Source organism: Podarcis melisellensis, assembly GCF_964234715.1.
Source record: "Podarcis melisellensis genome assembly, chromosome: 8".
Lineage (NCBI taxonomy): Eukaryota > Metazoa > Chordata > Lepidosauria > Squamata > Lacertidae > Podarcis > Podarcis melisellensis.
This window is the reverse complement of record NC_138540.1, coordinates 56248071-56268794: the sequence shown is the minus strand read 5'-3', so window position 1 is coordinate 56268794 and position 20724 is coordinate 56248071. Positions and strand designations below refer to the sequence as shown.

The window sequence follows — 20724 nt, the reverse complement described above, 5'->3', positions numbered from 1 at the left end:
CTGGCCTGTGAGAAGAGGCCAAGGTGTCCTCTCCTGGTTTTGACAGAGCCCATGGGGGACCACACAGGTTGGTAGTTGCAGCACCAAGGACAGTTCCAAGCGAGAGCCCTTGCTCTGATCACATTGGCGAATGAACCAGTGGTGGGTTTTGTGTTTCTGGGGGCCGGATCTGAAGGTTTGAAAGAGGCTAGTCTTTGGACTGGAGTATCCTCCTTTCTAATAAGTCATTTTGTGTGCATCACATGCACTGATATGGCAAGCTGGGAACATGGGTCACTGGTGTGGAGGGGATTGGTTCCTCGGGGGGGGGGTAGGCTTAGAGGAGACAGACTTCAGGGGCTTCAGGGGCTGCTCTGGGGTGTCTTGGACTCCACAGGCCATGACCTAGGTTTGGGCTGTGCCTCAGGGCTGGCTGTGACCCTGGGGCCTGGGCTGCTGTACAGATAGATTGGACTGGTCTCTCTGAGTTTTTGAAGTCCAGGCTGCTGCTCTGCATCATGCACAGTGCATATGTGATCCGTTGTGTTTCCTTGCAGAGTATGAGCATGGTGTCTGGCTTTGCACCACTAATCACAGCTGGGATCTTTGGGGCCACCCTCTCCTCTGCTCTGGCCTGCCTTGTGTCAGCCCCCAAAGTCTTCCAGGTGAGAGACAGGGCAACTAACCAGGAAATTTGGATTCCCCTCCCAACCAAAAGCTAGACAACAGATTGCTTTGGGGCTGAGCTTGAACCTGCAGGAATGTGCTCTGAATCTGAATACAAATGACCACAACTGTCCACAAAGTATGAAAAACCACCAGCCTTATTTCCCCCATCAGTAAAAGAAGATGACTCCACATCTTCCTTGGGATGCTCTGAAGTTGACTGTGAGATTAGATTGTGATATATGTATTTTATCTTCTACAAAGATAGATTTTATGTGGACTATTGACACTTGTATCAAATAAAATTTATTTAGAGAAGAAAATTAATTAGAAAGAAAACAGCAGCAGGGCCCCCCAAAATGGATACATACCAAACCAGAAGCTACTCAAACAAAATGAAAGCTAAATTTCATGAAAAGTCTGAGAGAACAGCAATTATTTCACCTGATAACTAAAAGACATTGATGAGTGTGCCAGGTACATGTGTTTAGGAATGGAATTCCATAATTCCAGTGCCACCACTGAGAAGCCCCCTTATCCAGTCATCGCCCCACTAACCTCAGGATGTTAAGGACACTGGAGAACTGCCTCCAGTTTAAACCTTGACATTTCTGGGCATGTTCCTGATGGCTCAAAACCTTGTCATGAATAGCCATTTTGCATCTCCCCAACAGTGCCTTTGTAAGGACCAGCTCTACCCCGCCATTGGCTTTTTTGGGAAGGGTTATGGAAAAAACAACGAACCTATCAGGGGTTACATGCTGACGTACGTCATTGCGATTTGCTTCATTCTTATTGGTAAGTAATTCAGTGGGTCATGAAGTAGGGGAGGGGCAGAGTCTGATTCAACTCAGGGTGGGGCAAACAATGGCAATAGGAGGGTCTTTAATTCTGTGTTGAAAGTCCCCAATGTTATGACTTAATAAATAACAACTACCCTACAAACACCTGATTCTGTGCTCTGAATAATTTGCGCAAACGAACGGAACCTCCCACCTTATCTCTCCTATCCCTGCAGCTGAACTGAATGCCATTGCCCCCATCATCTCCAATTTCTTCTTGTGTTCCTATGCACTCATAAACTTCAGCTGCTTCCATGCGTCCATTACCAACTCCCCAGGTAAGGGATGCTATTTATTCATTGACTCTATATCCATCATGTTCTCCAAGGAGTTCAAGGTGACACACATGGTTCTCCTCATCACAACCCTGTGAGGTAGGTCAGCCTGAGAGGCAATGACTGGCCCAAGATCACCCAATGAGCTTCATGGCTGAGTGGGGATTTGAACCCAGCTCTCCCAGGTCCTAGTCGGACACTCTCACCACCATACCACCACTGGCTCACAGTGCTTAGCATCAAAAGTAGTGCACCAGGTCAGGTCCTAGGCCACTTCCAGAGCCTCACTGTCCTGAAGCTGGGAGGCTGTTCCTAGCAGATCCAAACAGGTTTGTGGGCCATGCACCTGGAAGCAGGATCTGAGCCCTTCAGTTGGTGTATGGCCTCATTGTCAGCCACAGCATCCAGGATGGTGTAGTGATGAGCAAGCAGGGCTTCAAAATCTGAACGTTGGGAAGCCTGATTTGGTTCATCCCTATAGCCTAGCTGCCTTTCCATATTGGGGTGTTTCTCCCCCTCCCCATTTAAATTTTATTACATGTTTACATTAAGCTAACATAATTTATCCAGCAGTGTCCTAAATAGTAGATACAGTGGTACCTCAGGTTACAGACGCTTCAGGTTAGAGATTCCGCTAACCCAGAAATAGTACCTTGGGTTAAGAACTTTGCTTCGGGATGAGAACAGAAATCGCACGGCAGCAGCAGCAGGAGGCCCCAGTAGCTAAAGTGGTACCTCAGGTTAAGAACAGTTTCAGGTTAAGAACAGACCTCCAGAACGAATTAAGTTCTTAACCCAAGGTATTGTGCATCAAATATATGTGGCTGAATGGATAGATTGAGAGATTGATCTGCATCAGCTCCCCACCATTGAAATTTGTGTATGAAGTACAATAATAAAAAATCAGGTTGCACTCATATCCTGCCATTGTGAGAACAGGATGCTGGACTAAATGGGCTCTCTTGAGCCTGATCCAGCAGGATCTTCTTATGTTCTTAACACAACTGAGCAAATAAAATGGCCAAAGTAAATTAAAAATTACGCAATTTAAAACTCAGAGAACATCTCTGGGCCTTTATTTTAATGACAGTCACTAGAAACTTTCCATTCTTTGCTATCACCAGCTGATCCAAGATCCTCATGGAGAAAAACGATATAATAATCAGTTGGTTGCCCTGGATGAGATAATAGTAATGTGAATGTGTGAGTAATCTAGACTCATGAAAGGTATTTAGGTTCTTTGCCCTGTTTTATAAAATTACTCCAACGGCAAAGAAATAGTTCCCATGTTTCTCCTAATATAAGATCCATTGATCTTTGGGGATGGCAGATTAGTATTATCTGCAAGGCAGTTGCACAAGAAGATAGTGTGTGTGCAGTGCTTTGATTGCCAATTATTCTGGTTCTCTTTCATTGTCACATCCACCCAGGTTGGAGGCCCTCCTTCAATTATTACAGCAAGTGGGTGGCTCTCTTTGGAGCCATTGTGTCCGTGGTCATCATGTTCCTGCTGACCTGGTGGGCTGCCCTCATTGCCATTGGAATTGTGGTCTTCCTGCTCGGATATGTTCTGTATAAGAAGCCAGGTATGTAACTGGGGAACCTCGGACCTGGTGGGGATGGGCAAACGTCTCTTCATCTGGCCCTCAGAACTCTTCCTGCAACACGCCCCCTCCCAGCCAAAGCCCCTCTCTCTCTTTTAATGTCCTGCCCACTTTTGCCTCTGGCCCTACCCACCACTGACATGTGAACCCCCTAATGTGGCCCAGAAGGGAATGTGTACAATGCAGGAGGTTGGACTAGAGGGTACCTATGATTCCTTCTGACTCTGCTGTGATTCTGTGAACACCAGCTACCATTAAGCAAAAATAAATGCTCTGATCCTGCTTGGCTGTTTCTCTCTAGGGGTGAACTGGGGCTCATCCGTGCAAGCCGGTTCCTACAACATGGCCCTGAACTATTCTGTGGGACTCAACGAGGTGGATGACCACATTAAGAATTATAGGTGAGGAAGTGTACAGTGCTTTCTTCTTGGTGCTTATTGAAGACCCTCCTTTTCCAAGAAGCCTTTTAGGTCAATATTTTTTTATCTTCGTCTGTGGGCATGCAGTAAAGCTGAATGTCAGGCAATTCAGGACTGCTTCTTCATGCAGTGCAGTTAAACCAGCAGGCTCTTCTGATACACTTATGTTCTGTATTGGACTTGAAATTATTTTTAATGTGCTTTTTTAGTAATGTTTTTATTGTTACATTATTTTGGGATTTTTTATGGGAAGCAATTCAAAATAAATGATGTCAGCAGTCAGGGAATGCAGTTGGGTAAACAGGGAGCTCTTCAGCTGCCTGAGAAAGCGCCCCACTGTTGGTTCTTGTCTGAACTCCACAGGGAGCTCATTCCACACAGTGGGAAGAGCAACAGAGGAGGCCTCAGCCGGCACAGTCAAACCAATCACATCGACTTTGGAGGACTAGATGGGAATAGGCCTTCCGAGAGATAATCTGGTCCCAAGTGCAGCCTATGACTTCTCATTGTTTGTCCCTCAGACCTCAATGCCTGGTGCTGACTGGCCCTCCCAATTTCCGCCCAGCCCTGGTGGACTTTGTGGGCACCTTCACCAAAAACTTGAGCCTGATGATTTGTGGGAATGTGTTGATCGTGAGTATTTATCACCATAGGAGAATCAACTTTGCAGGTTGTGGACATCTGCCTGCCTGCCTGCCTGCCTGTCTATTGTATACTTCTGAAGGCCCCAGGCTAGGAATGGTTTCATCTAGCAGCTCTTTTGGAGACAGTTGATTCTCTATGAATCAACCACCTACAGTGAACCCATGAGGTGTGAAGGCTAGCATACAGAACCCATGGTCTCAAAGGAGGGACCTTGGTGACAAGATTGGGCCACTTCAGACCTCCAGGTCAGTTTGTAAGCTAGTTGGGCTGATCTCAACTATGCTACAGCACTGTAGGTGGTACTGCAGATTCTGGCTCAGCAGGGATCAGGAGGCCCCAAAAGCCAATAGAATCCCAGCATGAGCCTGTCAAAATGATGGCTCTGGCTTCCTCAGTTTGATTTACTTACTGCTGGACCACACAATCTACCTGTGGAACCTGCTGCTTGCTTATGCATCACCAGCCCCACCAGGCAGATGCCTAGAACACCCAAATGGCCCCCAATGGGAAGCTGGCAGTAACCCCCACCCCTCAACTCCCATCTCCAGATGTTTAGGAGAGACTGGAGCACTTGCCTTTTTTACACATTGTGTTCGCAGCAGAAAACAACTGTGTTCACGCTGGAGTGGCCGCAGCAAATCTGGTTTCCCCATGAAAAGCATGATGAAAGCTGCATTTGATTCTGTTTGTTCCCCCTGGAAGGATAGTCAGCTAATTAAGCAGGACTGAATGATAGGCTCGGAAGATATGGAAGGCAATCACTTCCAGCTGCAGCTTAATTGCCAAGGCAAAGATCAGAAGCTGCTTTTTGAAAGCAGGGCACATTAATCACAGGATGGCATTCTGCTTCCAGATTACCTCTTATTCTCTGCCTGAGGTGCAGCAATTGCAGATGTGGTGGCTGATCAATGGGGAAATGATTGGCCCCTTTGCATTATTGAGCTGGCCAAGTGCCAAATTTAAAAACAACAACACAGAGGTACCCCTTAGCTCAAACTTCCTGGGCTCTGAAGGCCTTTCTTCAAACTGCAGACATGAGGAAGTGGCATGTGGTTTCTCGCTAGTATAAGAAGGAGCCTCTGTGCATGCTCAGAGGGATTGCTTACACCTTTTGTGATTGAAATAGGATCCTAGGTGCAGGTGGCACCCATGAGACAAGCCCAGGGATGGGATCTGATCATAGGCTCTGTGTCCAGCTTGGACTTTAACTCCCATCAGTCCCATTCAGCACGGCCAACAGTTAGATATGGTGGGAGTTGTAGTCCAAAACATCTGGAGGGCGTCACATTAGTGAAGTGCAGTTTGGATAACTTGATGGTCACACGAGTCAGGAAGGGTGTGCCTGTCTTAAGCCACCCACCCTTGGGACTCCCACTGTTTTCTTCTGCATTCTCACAGGGGCCAGGCAAACAGATGATGTCTGAGTTCCGTCTTGCTTCCAGAGGCCACGTCAAGTGGCTGACCAAGCGCAAAATCAAATCTTTCTATACTGATGTCTTAGCTGAGGACCTGAGAACGGGAGTTCAGATTCTTATGCAGGTAAAAATCAAACAAAAAGAGAAATATCTTTAAATGCTGAAGGTAAGCAGGCAGCCCATGTCTACAACGACTGCTACATTGAAGAATCCTTAAAATGATTATTGTGAAAGTTCAGTATTCATTGGACAAATTAACTGTTGTTTCTTACTGTCTGTTTTCAGCAGCCATACTTTGTGGCAGAATGCGGCATGCTGGTGGCATTACTGAGGGCATTGTCCTGCTGCTTTCTCCTGAGGAAAACTGCTCTTTAGCACTCAATCAGAACAAATGGCAATTTGAGTTTTCTCTGGATTGATGTTTCCTTTGATTTAGCACTAAAGAGCAGGTTATCCCTGGGAAAAGAGTGGAGGAAAGGGGGAACCATTCAGACCTGTGGTTTCTAGGAAAAGGACAAGTGTGGATGAGCCCTGTTAAGTTTAGAGAAAAGGAGAGTAGGAGGTGACAAGATAGAAATTTATAAAATTACGCATGGCGTGGAGAACTTGGCTAGAAAATCCCCACCCCCCGCCCAGTTGTTTCCACCCAAGTTCTTAGTTCAGGAATGAGGAGGGAGTGTCAGTGTGGTTTATAATGATACCCCCTTGTTCTCTGCTTTGATAAAGGCTTCCGGTCTTGGGAGAATGAAGCCCAATGTCCTTGTGATAGGTTACAAGAAGAATTGGCAGGCTGCCCATCCACAGACGGTGGAAGAATACATTGGGATTCTGCAGTAAGTTGGGTCATGGCATGGGGTCCATTTAAATGATTTAGCGGCTGCAGCTGTTTGTGGCCACCATTAGCACCAGGGATGGGCAGATGTGTCTGTTTATGACTTGGGCAAATGTTTCATATGTTCATTTATAAATTGGCTCCCGTCTTGACCAACCCTGAGGCTAAGGAAGAGGAGGAGGCTGACAGGCAGGGCCATCCTGTGAGCTGCTTGTCAGTAAGAAGGCAGGTGGGGGGCTGGCTGCAGGGCAGATGTGGGTTGGTGGGCAGTGCCCCATTTGCCTTCATGGAGACCAGCCTCTGCTGATTCCAACCAGGACTTCTGAGATTTGTCTTACATTGACTCTGGCAGCCCTTTGGTTTTGTCTTCCAGTGATGCTTTTGACTTCAAGTATGGCGTGTGCATGATGCGGATGAAGGAGGGGCTCAACATCTCCAGGCTTGTGCAGTCTCACAGTGAGTTCCTCCACCACATCCTGTCTGGGCCAGAGGCTTCCTAAAGTTCAGTTGATTTGCCTAAAAGGATGCAATTAGGAACAGAGGATAATAATAATAATAATAATAATAATAATAATAATAATAATAATAATAATTTTTACCCCGCCCATCTGGCTGAGTTTCCCCAGCCACTCTGAGCGGCTCCCAATCAAGTGTTAAAAACAGTACAGCGTTACATATTAAAAACTTCCCTGAACAGGGCTGCCTTAAGATGTCTTCTGAATGTCAGGTAATTATTTATCTCTTTGACATCTGATGGGAGGGTGTTCCACAGGGCGGGCGCCACTACTGAGAAGGCCCTCTGTCTGGTTCCCTCTAGCCTCACTTCTCACAATGAGGGAACCTCCAGAAGGCCCTTGGCGCTGGATCTCAGTGTCCGGCCTGAACGATGGGGGTGGAGACGCTCCTTCAGGTATATAGGACCAGGGCCGTTTAGGGCTTTAAAGGACAGCACCAACCCTTTGAATCGTGCTCGGAAATGTACTGGGAGCCAATGCAGATCTCTCAGAACCGGTGTTATGTGTTATGTGGTCCCGGCGGCCACTCCCAGTCACCAGTCTAGCTGCCGCATTCTGGATTAATTGCAGTTTCCGGGTCACCTTCAAAGGTAGCCCCACGTAGAGCGCGTTGCAGTAGTCCAAGTGTGAGATAACTAGAGCATGCACCACTCTGGTGAGACAGTTCGTGGGCAGGTAGGGTCTTAGCCTGCGTACCAGGTGGAGCTGGTAGACAGCTGCCCTGGACACAGAGTTAACCTGCTCCTCCATGGACAGCTGTGAATCCAAAATGACTCCCAGGCTGCGCACCTAGTCCCTCAGGGGCACAGTTACCCCATTCAAGACCTGGGACCTTCTGCATGCAAAACAGATGCTGTAACCACTGAACTGTGGGACACAGAAAAGAACACAGGAAGCTGCCTTTGGCATTTGGACCATTGGTCAATCTAGCTCAGTGTTGTCTACAATGACTGGCAATAGCGGTGTAAGATTTCAGAGAGGGGACAATTCCTAGACCTTTAAAGACACTGCCAGGAACTGAACTTGAGACTTTTGCATGCAAAGCAGATGCAAAGCAATGACCTGTTCCTTCATCCTAACTCATGAGGAAGGTAGGCCCTTCCTGGATGATATGCTGCACTCAGCATTAAACAGTGGCTCATCACAAGCCACTGTTCAGTGTTAGGCACCAGGCCAAGAGGCGAGGCAAACAAACACAAAAATCAAATAAATCTGATCTTGCTTCTTTTGGTCCTTCTCACTAGTGTAAGGAGGAAATGAATCACAATCCTTGTTACCATCCAACTGCTAAGGGGGTGTTCTTTTGCTCCAAGCCAACTTCCAGAGCAGCTTTTCCAAACTTGATGCCCTCGTGATGCTTTGGACTACAACTCCCATCAGCCCCAGCTGGCGGGAGATGTAGTCCTGGGCAGCTGGAGGACACCAGGCTGAGGAAGAGTGCTCCATTGTGTTCATTGCATATTCTCTTTCCTCTAGTTAACCCCGTGTTTGACCCAGCAGAAGATCCACAGAAGAACATTGAAGAGCCTCCTGTGATAAGTACATGTCAGTTCCCAGCAGGTTCATTTCTGTGACCTCTAGTGCTCGTCTTTCTGTTAAGACTGTCTTACCTGTGGGGAAAGTGACTGACTTGGGCCACAGATGGAAGGCCTTTGAAATCAGAGTGTGCCGACTCAAAGGTTTGATTTCTTCTCCTATAGCACAGGAAGAGAAACCTGCCATCTTGGGCCCTGTCTTGACCATTCTCCTGTCGGGTCCTGCTTGTGACCTTTCCTCATCGATCTGGTTTGGCCACTGTGAGAACAGGATGCTGGACTGGATAGGCCTTAAAAGGATCTAGGGCAGTAGCCAGAGTAGCCAAGATGGTGCCTTCCAGATGTTGTTGAACTACAGCTCTCATTATTCCTGCCCATTGGCCCTTTTGACTGGGGCTGATGGGAGTTGGAGTTCAACATCTGGAAGATTACAAAGTGAATATTTAATTCTGTTGGTTATGCTTACTCCTAGGATTTATGATTTCTGCCCTAGCTTTGCAAATGAGATGCAAATAAAAAACAATCCCACATTCATTTTGCCCCCCCTGCCCAATTTGGTTACTCTCTGAGTCAGGACCACATCAGCCCCATGTATACATCAGTTCCAAGTTGCCATCATGTTCTACTGTCTCCTACAAGGCCTATGCCAAAATTATTGAAACACATTTTACCATGTGATAAGAGCTGCCTGTGAGACTAGGGACGGCGTTCTCTGAAAACTTCCATGCTCTGTTTCTCAGCACATATTTTCCCCCCAGTTCCCATCTGGCTCCTAGATTTCAAGAAGAAATGAGTTGTTTATTTACCAGTCACACTAAAAATACAAACTATTCTCAGATTATATATGCACCGTCATAGTATAGTATGTATAATTATATTACATATGCATTATAAATATATATATTTTCCAGGTTTCCTAAACTAACCAGCACATAAGCCGATGCATACAGCAATACATATAACTATATAAAAATACATACATATTAATACTTGTAAAAAAATGTTGCAGAAATACATGGCAGCATGGGACTTGGCTCTTTTATACATAGTTAGTCCCACTCAGAGGAGACCCACCAAAACTGATGGCCTAACTTAGGTACATCAGTTCTGACGAGTCTATTCTAAGTAGAATGTAGCTGGATACAACTCAACATATAATTTACATATTTTTGCATATAATTAGATGGTTTTTTTTTAAAGTTTCCTAATGAACAGAATGGGAAGTGGAGCATCTCAAGAGGGATTTCATAAGCTTGCAAATTCACTTGGTGAGTGGCGTTTGAAATCCTGGGCACTCATGCAGTGGGGATCCTTTTTATTATTATTCCTAGTGGACCCTGATGCCTTGGTAGCAGAACAGCAAGCAAGCACTGCCTTCCAGATAGAGCAGGGCAAGAAAACCATTGACATCTACTGGCTCTTCGATGATGGAGGTAATTTCAGCATCCTTCTACCACATAGGTAAGGATTTGTGGTACTAAAGGAGCGTTGCACCTTCTGGTCCAAACCTCTGCTTGGACCCATCACTGCCATTTTTGCTTTGGGGCTTCTGGGACAGTGGTGTCCCTTTTTCATAAGGGAACAGTTAGGGCCACAGGCGCCAGCTTATGAGGATGATGGAAGGGGAAACATCACACGCACAATGTCCCAATATTGCACACGTGAGCATTGTGCCTCCCTCAATAAACTGGGTAGAAGCTTCCCAAGTGTAATGGTTCTAGGGGTTGCTCGTGCGTAAGCCGGTGCAAACACCTGGCTGGGTTGCCTGAGTGAACCTTTTCTGTCCAGACAGCCACTCACCCGTGGCTGTCTCAATCGCTGGCAGAATCCGTCAGTGGGCGTTTCTTAAACTTCTTCCAGCAAAGAAGCTCTTTGACGCCTAGTCTCCTCCTACTCTCTCTGCGCAAAAGCCTTCTGCGCAAGGAGGGCGTAGATAGTGGAGGACCCCTAATCTCCCTGCTGGTCCCCGGCAAGGAGTCATGGGACCACCTCACCGCTTCCCCCATCTGCCCCCCTTCTCCACTGGTGCTACGCTGATTCTCTTCCCCAGAAGATGGGCTGCCTCTCCCAATCCCGGGACGCTCTCAGGAATCTCTCTGGATTTTGTTCTCTCCCTCTGGCACTGATGGCAGTTCCCTGACACCAAGCTTTGGGAAGGAGGCAACACGCTTTAATACTTTAATACTCTAATTTACCAGGAACATTTAGGGAACTAGCCTACTCCCCCTAAGGCCTGAACCAATGGATTCAAAGTACGAATAACAAAAAAGGAGATTCCAACTAAACATTAAGATGAATTTTCTGATGGTCATAGCAGTTCAACAGTGGAACGGACAACCTCAGAAGATGGTGGACTCTCTTTCATTGGAGGTTTTAAAACAGGTTGGATGGCCATCTGTCAAGGATTCTTTAGCTGTGATTGTCGCATTGCAGAGGGGCGGACCAGATGACTCCTGAGGTCCCTCCTCACTCTACAGTTCTACGATTCTTTGGTCCCAGGGGCTGCTCTGAGGCACATGATGCAGCAACCTTGCTAAAGCTAAGCTGGCTTGGGTTTGGCCACTCCTTGGATGAAAGGCCACCTGAGAACCTTGCCTATAGCCACCACAGGCTCCGTCTTGGAAGTACAGTGTGATATAAATCAGTATTTGCCAACCTGGGGCCCTGGAGATTATGGGAGTTGTAGTCCAAAACATCTCTAGGGCACCAAGTTGAAAAAGACTGAAATAAACGAAGGAGTCCCAGACTCCATTTTCTCCAGGGTTATAGCTATTTGATGAAGAGCCATTCTGTGTTCTTACTTGGCAGGCCTGACGCTCCTCATCCCTTACCTCCTTGGGCGCAAGAAGAGGTGGGGGAAGTGCAAGATCCGGGTGTTTGTTGGAGGGCAGATCAACAGGATGGATGAAGAACGCAAGGCGTAAGTCTAGGACTGCTTGTGCCCTTGGTTGGATTTGTATCCCTTGTGCTCTGGGAGGGGCTGTGGTAGTGCTCAGGCCCTTCTTGCAAGCTTCCCATTGGGGCATCTAAAAGGCTATGGTTACAAAAGTAATTAGTCTATCTATAGAATTCAAACAATGCAAAAAATATGTATCTATTAAAATGCAGATTGTGGGAGAAATGATAGGAGGGTGTCAGGTTGAGGAAGGCTGGTCCAAGATGCATAGCAAAATTCTTAACATGAAGAGAGGTTATCGCATTTTAGTTATCATCAGAATGTAAAGAATCAATGTGTGCACTGGGCATAGGAAAACATAAAAACGAAACCGCTGCCCCTGCAAAAGGTACTACTGGTCTCTTTCTCCTCTTGCAGGATCATCTCCTTGTTAAGCAAGTTCCGACTTGGGTTTCACGAGGTCCATATTCTTCCCGACATCAACCAGAAACCCCGACCTGAACAGTAAATCAAGACTAACTGTAGCTTCATGCTCATCCAGTTTAATAATCTGCAGTTGTCTTTTTTATTGTTATTTTGTTTATTTAAACTTTGATGGGTTTTTTTACTTATTCCTTAAATTTTAAGGTTTGTTATATAAATAATAATAATACAAGATGACTGTGTTAAATGCATAACACGACCTCCTGTTTTTTGCAGTGGTTATGCATATACATTAAAGATTGTGTAATAATTTGTATCAGAAGCACCTAACATTTTACATTAGAAAAATTAGCTATAAATATGACTTTTTAAACTATGTGGAAATGTGGTGAAATTAAGGCTTTGATGGAGGATAGGGCTGTCAGTGGTTACTAGGCACAATGACTAGGTTTCTCCCTCCAAACTGTTGGAGGCAGTTTGCCTCTGGATCCCAGTTGCTGGAAACTAGAGGGGAGGGGAGGGGGCTCTCGTGCTCAGGTCCTGCTTGTAGGCTTCCCTCAGGCATCAGGTTAGCCACCGTGGAAACAGGATGCTGGCCTAGATGTGCCACTGGCTTGATCCACCAGGGCTCTTCTAATGTTCTCAAGGCTAGAAAAACAAGAAACTGCAACTGAGATTTGTCCCCAGCTTGGTATTACAGACCTGTATGGGTCCCCACAGCTGACAGTTTCATGTTGGATGCTGGAATGTTCTGGGGAAGAGAGGTCCTAGATGGTCTCTTTGGTTCAGGCAGAAACAATGCCACCTGGTCACTTACAAGATCTCCATGGTTTTGTTGACAGTGTGAAGAGATTTGACGACTTAATCGCCCCATTCAGACTGAACGATGGCTTCAAAGACGAGGCAATGGTGAACGAGATGAGGCACGGCTGCCCATGGAAGATTTCCGATGAGGAAGTCATGAAAAATAAAGCTAAGGTCTGACGTTCTCACTGGCCATGTGGAGAGTGGGCTTTGCCACCACAAAAAGTGAAAAAGAATTGCTGTCTCCTCTCAATGGGTCCCAAGGCCTTTAATGCAGGGGTGGCTGACCTGTGGCCTTCGAGATGGCACTGGACTTCTACATTGTTGTAGCATGCCCTTCTTCCCTCTCTCATTCATGAAGCATCACCTGTCAATTGCTTCAGGCAACTCAGAAAGGCATCTCTTTTTGCCCTGACTTTCCTTGACCCACAACATTGGACTATCTTATTACTGAATTCCTCCTGTTGTTGTTTTTTAATAACACTCTTTTGTTGGTTTTCAAATTGTATCTCTGCTTTTATATTTTCATTGTTCCTATGTTGCATTTTTGAATACAGTGGGCCTGCAAATTACATGGGGCGGGGGGCGGTCCACGAGCAAAGGCAAAACTGTGTAGAGTCAGCATACCCCTGGAATCTCCCTCCCAGCTGCGCAACCATCCCTACCTATCTGGAGTGGGTATTGCCCTCTATCTCCTTTTCCAGGCTCTGGTAAGGTCATGTGACCTTCCCAGTACCCAGTAAGCAAGGCAGAGGGCCCAAAAGCTCTACAGTGGGAAATAACTTTTTAAGCCCCCTTGTCTTGCTTATTGGGCTCTGGGAAGGTTGTGCAAGATCTTGGGTGGCTCCTTCTGACTCCTCACTCCCAGTTTCCAGTTATTTATTTTCCCCACACAAAGCTGCAATGATGTAAGTAAATTACATGTAAATTGTGGGACCACTGTACCGTTGAGAGATTTTTTTAGTGGTTTACAATGCTTTTAAATAAAAAGAAACAATAATAAACCCCAGTTGGCATGGCCAACAGTCAGGGGAAGTATAAGTTCAGCAACATCTGGGCTTTAAAGCACCTTCGTAGCATATTCATTCCCTCAACAAACTCTGGGCACTGTAGTTTACGCCTCACAGTTACAATTCCCAGCAACATTTAACAAACCACATTGTTCAGAGTGGTTTTACAGCTGGCCCCTCTTCCCAAGGAACACTGGGAAATGTAGCTCTGTGAGAGGTAACAGGAGTGTCCGAACAAATCTCAGCACGCTTAACAAACCACAGCTTCCAGGAACCTTTGAGGGAAACCATGACTGTTTAAAGTGCTTTCAGAGCTTTAAATTCATGGTCTAAATGTGGCCTTAATCTCAGCATTTACTGTCTATTCTCTCTTCCGCCCTTCAGTCACTTCGACAAGTAAGGATGAACGAAATCTTGCTGGATTACTCGCGAGATGCAGCTCTCATCTTCATGTAAGTAAGACAAGCCACCAACCAACTGACCAACCTGAGTTTTTGCATGTGCTTTGTGAAATGTTGACCTTACAAAGAAGTATGGCTGGAAATACCGCATTGATACGGGCTAGGCCTGCACAACCCAGCAAGCTGAAGCACCATGCATGGTGGCCTCCAAGGGCCTTGGCTGCTGTGGAGGTGGGGGGAGGATTAACAAAAATCAATCCTTAATAATAAAGAAAACTGTAACAAAACATAATGAGAGACACTAAATACAACAACAGGAGGCAACACGCAATGAAGGGAGGAGCTGATTTTAGAGCAAAACACACAAGCCCCGCCCACCAGATAACAAGCACTATACTATTCAAATTAGGACCCAGTGTTTTTCTTACATTGACAACTCTCCTGGGACTGCAGTCCCGGCAGGCAGGATTTGCAGGTGCCCCCTCTCAGGTCTCAGGAGGGTTGCCATGCGTAGCTAGGGTGGGCAGCATTCAGCAAAGCACAGCAGATGTTGTGCAGGCCAGATTTAGATTGAGCAGCTGCATCCCCAGCCTGGTAAACCTCTAGATGTTCTAGAGGGCTATAGCTTCTGTCAGCTCTTGCCACCCAGCTACTACAGGTCTCTGGCTGTGCCATAAAAATAAGAAACCAGCTGTATTTACAACGAACAAACCTAAGCTGTTCTCTGCTTTCTCCACCTTTTTTTTCCAGAACGCTGCCGATAGGCCGAAAGGGAAGATGTCCTAGCAGCCTCTATATGGCTTGGCTGGAAACCCTCTCGCAGGACCTGAGACCCCCCGTCATCCTGACCAGGGGCAACCAGGAGAATGTCTTGACCTTTTATTGCCAGTGATTCTTGGGCAGCTGAACCAAGAAGAAGTTGTTCCAGGCCAGATCCTGCTCTTAGGACTTGGGCCTTCTGGAGGGTTTGTTTCTGGTGGTGGAAGGTCCACAATAAAAGACTTGTGGTGTGAATGATGAATATTCCTGAGCTGTGGTGTGAATGATGGATATTCCGCCCTGCCACAAGTTGTTAAGAGGAATAATCTGACCAATGGTCTCTGGTAGATTTTGATGGATTGCTGAGGGGATGTGGTTCGCCATGTGTCCTGCTGTACAGAGGAGAGTCCTTAAGTTGAAAGCATCCTCTACTTCAGGTGTGGTGGTATTTCCTGGCCCCCATATGTTGCTGAACTACAACTACCATCATCCCCTGGCCATGTTTTCTGGGGCTGATGATGGGAGTTGTAGTTCAGCAACATCTATAGGGCCAAAACTTCCCAGTTTAATGGTTGCTCAGTCTAAGTTAAGTAGGGTTGCCATATTTCAAAAGGTAGAAATTCCTGACATCTGCAAAGTTGGGTGTTTTTTTTTTTTGGAGGGGGGGGATAGTGATTTTAATCTTTTGGAGCTGTTCCTGCTGTTTTCCCATCACATTGACATACATCCAGGTTTTCCATGACATTTTCCCTGATGCCACTTTTACACCTGAAAACCAGGACGTGTCAGGAATTTTCCTGATGTATGGCAAGCCTAAAGTTAAAGACTAATAAAATTATGGGTGGGGGCGGGGCTCGCAGTAGTCCATCATTAATTAGAACCCGGATGGCAGATTGAGCAAGTATAGAGGTTGACACCTTCCCCACTATGGTGAAATGGGTTGTATTTCTATTCAAACTGTAGCAATTCTTTCCAAATTTGCATCTATACCTATAAAATATCACATGCACTGTTCACGCAAATCTGCGTCCTCTTTTTTGCCAATGCACTAGTGACCACCCTATGAGCAGGAGGGAAGAGCCTGCCCTCAAAAATGTTGCATAATTGGTTCCCCCCCCCCATTCCCTCAAAAAGCTTCAGAGTCGTCAAGGCAACTAACCTGCATCAAGTAGGTCCATCTCCTGACTATCCCACTGGGCACTCGTCATGGAGAGGGGCTCTAGGCAAAAGGCCCTCTGGTGGGAGTCCCCTGTTCCAACCCCTGGTTGGCTTAAACCTGATTGGGTGGGAGGACCTTGCTTCAGCGCATGGGACACATTCTCTTCTGGGCTACTTTCCACAGGGCAGCTATGGGTGGGGCAAGAAGCAATGAATGTAAAAATTTGCCTTTTGTATGGTGAGCTATTTTCTACACCCACACACTCCTCAATCCCCCTTAAAAGGAGCAAGAGGCACAACCAGAGAGGCCTGGAGGGACATATCCAGTGCCTAGGCTTAAGGTTCCCCACCACCAGCTTACCTGGTGCCTACAGGGGGTGACAGTGGCAGCAGCAGTGGTAATGAGCAATGCCAGGGGGCTGGGTCTTGTTGCCACTTTACTTCCACACAATAACCCTCCACACTGTATCATCCTAGAACATTGTGGGAAATTCAAATGGTAGTTACATCCAGCTAATCCAAAATGCGGCAGCCAGACTGGTGACTGGGAGTAGCTGCCAAGGCCATATTACACCAGTCCTGAAAGACCTACATTGGTTCCAAGTACGTTTCCGAGCACAATTCAAAGTGTTGGTGCTGACATTTAAAGCCCTAAATGGCCTCGCCCAGTATACCTGAAGGAGCGTCTCCATCCCCATTGTTCTGCCCGGACACTGAGGTCCAGCGCCAAGGGTCTTCTGGCGATTCCCTCCCTGTGAAAAGTGAGGTTACAGGGAACCAGGCAGAGAGCCTTCTTGGTAGTGGTGCCTGCCCTGTGGAACACCCTCCCATCACATGTCAAGGAAATTAAGAACTATCTGACTTTTAGAAGTCATCTGAAGGCAGTCCTGTTTAGGGAAGTTTTTAATGTTTTAAGTTTTATTCTGTTTTTAGTCCTCTGTTGGGAGTCGCCCAGAGTAGCTGGGGAAACCCAGCCAGATGGGCAGGGTATAAATAATAAAATTATTAAATTATTACCGGTATTATTATTAGCTATCTGGTCTGCAGTTTAGACTCTGGGATGCATTTGGGGACCTTCTTGCTCATTCTGCTGAGTGGGGTGGGGCCATGGATTGTTGTCCCAAAGCTCTGCCCTGATGGGGCAAAGTCTCCAGGATTTTTTTTTTAATGGTGTGTGTAGAGTAGGCATCTCAATGGCACAGAGTTCTGGGATGGGGCTCAGGATGATAAGATCCTGGACACCAGTTTGGAAGGTGACTTGGAAGTCTTTGTGATGAAGAAGAGCAAAAGATTATTCACAACCTAGAGCCCACCAGTCCATCTCATATCTGCTGAGAGCTCCACAGAGCCCCTGTGACTCTTCTGGGTATGAGAAGGGCAGGCCTTCCTGCAAGCATAGATTCCCCTTGGCTTAGAGCCAACACCTACAATCCCACAAGGAGATCAGTGTGACATTTTGGCAATGAACTCATGTACAGCCCCAGGGCGACATGTGGGGCCTGCCAGAGAAAACACGAGGACCAAACAGCAGTGGGGGAAACAATTGCCATGGTTCAAGGAAATAAAACAGCTGTCTCTCTTTTTTTAATCACATCCTGGCTTAGACCCAGCCAAGCAGTAGCTCTTCTCCCTATTTTCCAGTGGCAGATCACTGGGGGGAAATGATCGTTGTCCCAATGCACTCTTGCATCATTTCACATGTGTTGACAGTGGCAACTCTCTCTGCCTTATTCTGCCCACCTGTGCCTGTCTGTCTTCCCTGTTGACTTGCAAAATCCCAACCAGTTAATCACATCCATACCATACAGCTGAACCACATGGTTCTCCCGCCAAAAAAAAATCCTGAGAGCTATAGGTTCTTAAAGGTGCTAGGAATTGTAGTTCTGTGAGCTATAGCTCCCACAATTTTTTTTCTGGGGTGGGGGAGGGGGAGCTATGTAGTTTAAATGTGTGGTGTGGATGTGACCTGAGATTTACAACAAAATGTTGTTGTGTAGAGCCAGCCTGTCATGCCCTTTTCCAGGACACTCCATTCCCTCTCCCTTTATTATTATCAGTTGTTGTTGTTATATTTGTTTGCTTTTTACAAAACATCTCCAAGCAGCTTACAAAATATTAAAATACATCACTGCCTCCTGTGGGAGCAAATTCCATATTTTAGATTATGCACCATGGAAAGAAGACTTTCTTTGGTCTGTCCCGAATCCTCTAACATTCAGCTTCTTTGGATGTCCACCAGTTCTAATGTTATGAGAGGAGATTTTATTCTCTACCCACATTCTCCATGCCATGCATAATTTCATAAACTTCTATCATGCCACCTCTTACATTTATACAAACTGAAAAGCTCCAAATATTGTAAGCTTTTCACATAGTGGAATTGCTTCTTTCCCTTGAATACGCTGGCTACCTTGTGAGTTTCATTAGGGCAATCAAACATTTCAAATGTTTTTTGCTCAGAAAACAAATGTTTTAATACTTGGTCACAATCATCAGTTTGTTGGCCAAGATTCAGACTTTTATTTTTCAGTTACTATGATTTCCTTTAGGGTGTATTCACAAACATTGAAGACTGTACATCTTCACCCTTTGTCAGCATAGTGTGTGTGTGTGTGTGTTCATGTACTATTTATGTGTGTTCCTATATCTTTGTAAATAGTTTCAGGATTGCATCAGCCATTTTAACCTGTGGTGGAGGGTAGGGGAGCATATCCATTATTGAACAGTGTGAAACAAACAGCTGCTCACAAAGTTCTGTGCGGGTTTCCAGGACACTTGCTTTGGAGATTGCTGGCAATGGGCTGCGCTCAGCATGTAGATAAGCAGGTGTCAGCTTTCCCCTCAAGTGCACCCATTTAACAGGTATGACACACCTGAATGTCCACTGAGTGTTCTCAGACAAAGTGGAACAGCACACAGTGGATGCTCACTGTCCAAGCATTGTCCCTACAAGTGCAGTCAATGCTGGCAAGTGAAAGCAGCAGTTTTGAGGCCATAGGGAGATACCTTCTGCTACATCAGTCTTAAATCTATCCAGCTCAGCATTCTCCACACAGAAAGGTTCCAGACATGGTTTCCAGGGTTTCAGAACGACACCTACCTGGAGATGCTGGGGATTGAACCTGGGACCTTCTGCATGCAAAACATGAGCTACCACCAGCATGATGGCTCCCCAGTACACCACTGGACTTTCCACTCCCTAGCACTTAATTAATCTATACCTATGCCTTTGTGGGACGCGGGTGGTGCTGTGGGTTAAACCACAGAGCCTAGGACTTGCCGATCAGAAGGTCGGCGGTTCGAATCTCCGCGACGGGGTGAGCTCCCATTGCTCGGTCCCTGCTCCTGCCAACCTAGCAGTTCAAAAGCACATCAAAGTGCAAGTAGATAAATAGGTACCGCTCCAGCGGGAAGGTAAACGGCGTATCCGTGAGTTGCTCTGGTTCGCCAGAAGCGGCTTAGTCATGCTGGCCACATGACCTGGAAGCTGTACACCGGCTCCCTTGGCCAATAAAGCGAGATGAGCGCCGCAACCCCAGAGTCGTCCGTGACTGGACCTAATGGTCAGGGGTCCCTTTACCTTTATGCCTCTTGCTCACACCATTTTGAACCAGGAAATCATTCTCCCCTCTTCTCAAAACCTATTTGCTCATATGCTCCAAAGCATAAGAATATAAGAAGACCCCACTGGATCAATCCAATGGACCACCCAGTCCAACATCCTGTTCTCACAGTGGCTGAGCAGATTTCTGTGGGAAACCAGCAAGCAGGATTTGCGCACAAGAGCCCTCTCCCCCAGGCGTGTAGCATTGAGGGGGGGGGGCTGCCAGGACAATCATCCCAGGAGGCCACTCATGCCATCCTCCCTGAGCCACCCCTGCGCCACTTTGAGAGGCTGGGGAGGGCAGTGTAAGAAGGAGGTAACAGCCTTGCGCCCTTTGATCCCAACTCCTTGAGCTAGATGGACTAATAGTATAAGGCAGGTTACTATGTTCTTAGGGAGGGCTGTAGCACAGCATCTGCTTTGCATGCAGAAGGTCTCAGGTTCGATCCCCACCATCTGCAGATAAGGTTGGAAATGCACCCTGTCTGAAACCCTGGAGACCATTACTAGCCAGTGTAGTCACTACTGACCTTGATGGACCAATGGTGAAAGGCAACTTCTGCGATGCTTATTTAAAAATCAGCCCCCCTTCATTTTAGAATCATGAGGACTAGAAACTTATTTTTAGGTACAAGCCCATAGCTCAGAGGTAGAGCATGAATAAGATCACTAGTTCAACCCCCAATGGCAGCATCTCAAGGCAGGACTGGGAGAGACACCCTGACTGAAACCCTGGAGAGCCGCTGCCGGTCAGTGTAGACAGTACTAGATGCACTTAAGGTTCTGACTCAGTACAAAGGAGCTTCTTACGATCCCACGGCAAAACAAGGCATAACGTGACATGTAAACATAGAAAACTGCAGGTCCCGGCCGAGTTTGTTTCCTTCCCCCTTTTGGCCACGCCTCCTCCTTTGGCCACGCCCAGATAGGCCTGGCTCTCTT

At 46.6% G+C, this 20724-nt stretch overlaps 1 protein-coding gene across 2 annotated transcripts in view; it reads left to right on the top strand.

Annotated features, from left to right (window-relative positions):
- The window catches only part of SLC12A3 (solute carrier family 12 member 3), a 28208-nt gene extending 12193 nt beyond the window's left edge, over positions 1 to 16015 (top strand). The window contains exons 11-26 of one of the 2 annotated variants that reach the window (XM_081922693.1): positions 537 to 644; positions 1320 to 1443; positions 1664 to 1765; positions 3193 to 3348; positions 3668 to 3767; positions 4307 to 4418; positions 5829 to 5969; positions 6572 to 6678; positions 7051 to 7133; positions 8669 to 8731; positions 10059 to 10160; positions 11536 to 11647; positions 12041 to 12127; positions 12889 to 13024; positions 14245 to 14312; positions 15012 to 16015. In XM_081922693.1, the coding sequence (XP_081778819.1) occupies positions 537 to 644; positions 1320 to 1443; positions 1664 to 1765; positions 3193 to 3348; positions 3668 to 3767; positions 4307 to 4418; positions 5829 to 5969; positions 6572 to 6678; positions 7051 to 7133; positions 8669 to 8731; positions 10059 to 10160; positions 11536 to 11647; positions 12041 to 12127; positions 12889 to 13024; positions 14245 to 14312; positions 15012 to 15153 (1743 nt within the window). In that variant the 3' untranslated portion in view covers positions 15154 to 16015. Of the gene's footprint in view, positions 1 to 536; positions 645 to 1319; positions 1444 to 1663; positions 1766 to 3192; positions 3349 to 3667; positions 3768 to 4306; positions 4419 to 5828; positions 5970 to 6571; positions 6679 to 7050; positions 7134 to 8668; positions 8738 to 10058; positions 10161 to 11535; positions 11648 to 12040; positions 12128 to 12888; positions 13025 to 14244; positions 14313 to 15011 lie in introns of both variants that reach the window. The other variant, XM_081922692.1, reaches the window with a different exon arrangement.
- Positions 16016 to 20724: the final 4709 nt, after the last annotated feature.